The sequence below is a fragment of the Gigantopelta aegis genome, chromosome 4 (assembly GCF_016097555.1).
Source record: "Gigantopelta aegis isolate Gae_Host chromosome 4, Gae_host_genome, whole genome shotgun sequence".
NCBI classification, from domain to species: Eukaryota; Metazoa; Mollusca; class Gastropoda; order Neomphalida; family Peltospiridae; genus Gigantopelta; species Gigantopelta aegis.
In genome coordinates this window covers 20463357-20467548 of record NC_054702.1, presented here as the reverse complement: position 1 = coordinate 20467548, position 4192 = coordinate 20463357, and the positions used below count along the sequence as shown (strand labels likewise).

General features: G+C 49.3%; 1 protein-coding gene across 1 annotated transcript; it reads right to left on the bottom strand.

Moving 5' to 3' along the window:
• Window positions 1-297: 297 nt before the first annotated feature.
• LOC121369737 (lysine-rich arabinogalactan protein 19-like) lies at window positions 298-885 on the bottom strand. Its single transcript, XM_041494794.1, has one exon. The coding sequence runs from the start codon at window positions 883-885 to the stop codon at window positions 298-300; it is 588 nt and encodes a 195-aa protein (XP_041350728.1).
• Window positions 886-4192: the final 3307 nt, after the last annotated feature.

The following is a 4192-nucleotide window of genomic DNA, read 5'->3' as shown; positions in this document are numbered from 1 at the left end:
AAAAGGTTGACGCCTACGGCGAGCTGATGAGGGGTCCGGTGGTCAAGTTCGGGACTTCGTGCTTCCTGTCCATAATAGCTGGTATGACCTGGTGGTAGCCGGCGCCGAAGATAGCCTTGACGATCCTGTGGATGGTCTGGCTATCCACCTCTCGTAGCAGGATCGCTTGTCGGTAGCAGTCTCGGCGCCGGTGGATCACAACGAGTCCCGAGTGGCCTTCCTTGGTCCGGAGATGGTGTAGTTCGTACTCGGTACCATCCTGCAGTGGTCTCCAGGCCTGGTTGAGGAACTTCCCCATCAGCTTGCCGGGGTCGGTGGTGTCCCCCTGCTCGCAATGCCGGAACGCTGGCTTGATCTTCTTGACTTGAAGCTTCCATGCGTCTTCCGGCTGGGCTGGGGGGAGGGGGGGGGGGTACATTGTCGGCTCGGCGGCTTGTCCGTGTCTGGCTGGATGGCAGGTGTAGTGGCCTTGCGCTTCGCCGCCGCAACAACAACAGGGTCCCTTGCCTGCTCAACGGGAGCGGTCGGTAAAGTTGACCGCTGCACCGGAGCAGGCGTGGAAGTCGACGCAGGAGGCGGTGGCGGCGACTGAGCCATGGCGGTGTTCAGTAGGCCTGCCGTAGCGTCCAAGGTGGTCTCCGCTGGTGGCATCGTCCTCCTCTTCGGCGAAGTTGTAGTGGGGGGCGGCAACGCAGACGGGACCGCCGCTGGCGGTTGAGCCGCCCGCTTTGTTCCCTCCTGAGCCGCCCCTGGCGCACGTTCCTTCCTCCTTCCTCCTCTTCTTGTCTTCTTTCTGGAGTCCGCGTCTCTGTAAACCAAAGTCACGGTCGCCCGTGACCCGGTGTACGCGACGCGGAACTCCACAAGCATTCCGAAGCTTGCCATTAGTCCCCCCAGGTGTGTGTGTGGTGGGGGGGGGGGGGGGGGGGAGGGGGGGCAAGTTAAGAGCGCACGACGAAACGTCCAGCTTCGTAGCGAATTAACAGCGGAATGCCAGTTAGTAGAGTCCAGCGAGAACGCGGACCAAATAGCAGACACCAAGTGAGGCCGAGCTGTGATTGGCTGAATTTCGATTCCTTGGGAAACTTGTCAAAAGTCTAAGTCTGCAGTTTGAATCCAGCCGGCCATCCGGAGGAGGGGCCCGTGACAGACATGCTTGAAACCCTAGTGGTATATGAGCATGTAAATAAATATTGGAATGGAATGAATCCAGCGAAAGCGCGGACCAAATCGTAGCACCAAGTGGGGCCAAGCTGTGATTGGCTGAATTTCAATTCCTTGGTGAAAACTTGACAAACTACGACTACCGAGAATAACTGCATCCAAAAGCATGTCTGGACACTAAAATTAAAGCCAAAATTAGTTGAGACTGCTCGGTAGAAAGGTTTCTAAGGTGATTGTGAGCAATTGAACGGGCGCCAAAGTAAAGTGCGTCGGACTATTTATAAAAAAATAAACTTAAGAATTTTGAACAACCATCGAAATATTTAAAGTCCAACTAGCCCAATAAAGGAGGTTGATACCTGTCCTAGCAAAGGTTGGCGTCTATGGCGATCCGATGAAGTCGGTGGTGTCCAGATGTGGAAGATCAGGCCGGTAGGGGGAGGCTGCTAAACTCTTGGTGATGAAACGGTAGTCATCCCCCGCTATGGTTTTGAGGACGCGGTGTAGGGTGGGGTTGTCCATCTCCTCGAGTAGTAGCGCTTGATTGTATCTCCCCCTCCGGCGGATGGTGACGCAAACTGCGTTGATATCCACATCAACTTGGACTCGATGGACGGCGAAGTCCCCTTCATCGGGATTGGTTGGCAGAGGGTGGTAAGCTTTGTGTTTGGGCTCACTGATGAGTTGACGAACGTCCTCCAGGTTGGATTCGATGAGTTGGTGAATTCGCGGATGTAATTTGCTGGCCTTCAATGTCCATTGTCTGGTTGGTTGTTGCTCTGGCTTCGGCGGCTGAGTGGGTCGACATGGCCTGGCTGGGGTGGCACTCGGGAGAGTGGTCGCCTTCCTCTTCACCACTGCCGTTTTCCGGGCCGGGACCTCTATGGGCGCCGTCGGTTGGATTGGCGACACATCCGGAGGTCCAGAAGTAAAGGCCGGTGGATCGGGTCTGTTGTAGGGTGTAACACAGATCGCTGTGTCAAACTCGTTCAGATCATCATTCTCCGTCGAAGAGACTGCGATGGATGGAGCCGGAGCCACTTCCTTCTTCGTCTTCTTCTTCGGGGGGTCGGCGTTGGGCGGTCCAGCAGACGGAGTCGCTGCCGGCGGTTTAGCCGCCGGTTTTGACTCCCCCTGCGCCGCCGCTGGCGCACGTCTCCTCTTCCTCCACCTTCCTTTCTTCGGAACTCTATCACCGTACACCAAGGTCACGGTTGCCCGTGACCCGGTGTACGAGACTCGATACTCTAGTAAGCTTCCATACGTGGCAATTAATCCCCCCCAGGTGGGGGGGGGGGGGGTAATTGCACAGCTCACTCGACAACGTCTTGTTGGATAGGCTGCATAACTGGAATGAAAGTACAGGAAACATGTAACATACATTTAATAAAAGTGCAAGTCTTTATATAGCCACCGGAGCGGGACGTAGCCCGGTGGTAAAACGCTCGCTTGTTGCGCGGACGGTCTAGGATCGATCCCCATCGGTGGCACATTGGAATCATGAAACAAAACATGTAACATACATTTAATAAAAGTGCAAGTCTTTATATAGCCACTGGGGCGGGATGTAGCCCGGTGGTCGGTCTAGGATTGATCCCCATCGGTGGGCTCAATGGGCTATTTCTCGTTCCAGTAAGTGCGCTAAAAGTCTCGTATATCGGAAGCCGAGGTATGTGCTATCCTGTCTGTGGGATGGGGCAGATAGAAGATCCCGTGTTACTAAAGGGGAAAATGTAGAGGTTTCATCTCTAAGACTATATGTCAAAATTACCAAATGTTTGACATCAAATAGCCAATATTTAATAAATCAATATGCTCTAGCGGTGTCGTTAAACAAAACAAACTTTCTTTAACTTGTCTAAATGCTTAATGTTCGCAAGTACTCGGTTCGTATCCCATTTCTTACTCCAGTCTATAGGGTGTGACAAACTCTGTGGCAAGTGCTCTCTGGTGTTTGTCCAGGGTAGAAATTAAAGGTTCTATGACATAGTTGCAATAATGGCGGTTCCCGCCAAAAATATTTATTACATTTTGCTTTGAAACATAAACTTTATACCTTCAGTTATATGACTATAAAGATTTACAACTACATGTGTACATGTAAATAATTCCATTTACTAGTACTTTTAGGGGGAATCTTGAGTGTGTTATACGCATTAACTAGTGACGTCACTGTTTTCTGCGTACACATTCAACACACTAACTTTACCCAAAATTGTTTGTGGTCAGAAGAAGCAAAGATGATACATTTAGCCACAAATTATCCGGGAACCCCTTTCTCCCCCCCCCCCCCCCCCCCCCCCACCTATTTATTTGTCATTTTCTCTTCTAATCTCTCTATTCATCCATCTCTAACTCTGTTTCTAACTATATTTCTCTGTCTGTGTCTATCCCTCCCCTCTCCCTCTGCCTTTCCCTATCTACATATATCCATTTAATTATCTATTCTTCTTTCGCTCTCCCCATCATTCCATATATCTATCCTTCAATCTCTCTCTCTCTCTCTCTCTCTCTCTCTCTCTCTCTCTCTCTCTCTCTCTCTCTCTCTCTCTCTCTCTCTCTCTCTCTCTCTCTCTCTCTCTCTCTCAAGTAACCATACGATATAAACCAAAATAGCGGTACTTTAAAATGTGCTGTACTTTTAAATAATTATTTATTTATTTTCTATGCAATTATTAAACACTAAATACCCGAAGTTTAAAACATGCTGTGGTACTGTTAAACAAACGCTCCCCCACCCCTTCCACAACCATCAGCACCACCTAATTTTGTTTACTGTTTATTGTCAACTTATAATTTATTATTAAACACCAATATCTGTATTTCCCTACAAAAATATCCGTGTGTTAACAGAAAGCGACTTGTCTTTGTAATTAATCTTAATAATTAATATGTTTATCGACATACCTTTTAATGTTTCTCTAAACAATATCCGCTTGTTGAAGACTGGTTCAAAAAGTAATTTAATAACATTGGCGTTTTTTTACTGCTTTGCGAGGTTTAAACGTACGTGCACGTTGTAGCAAAA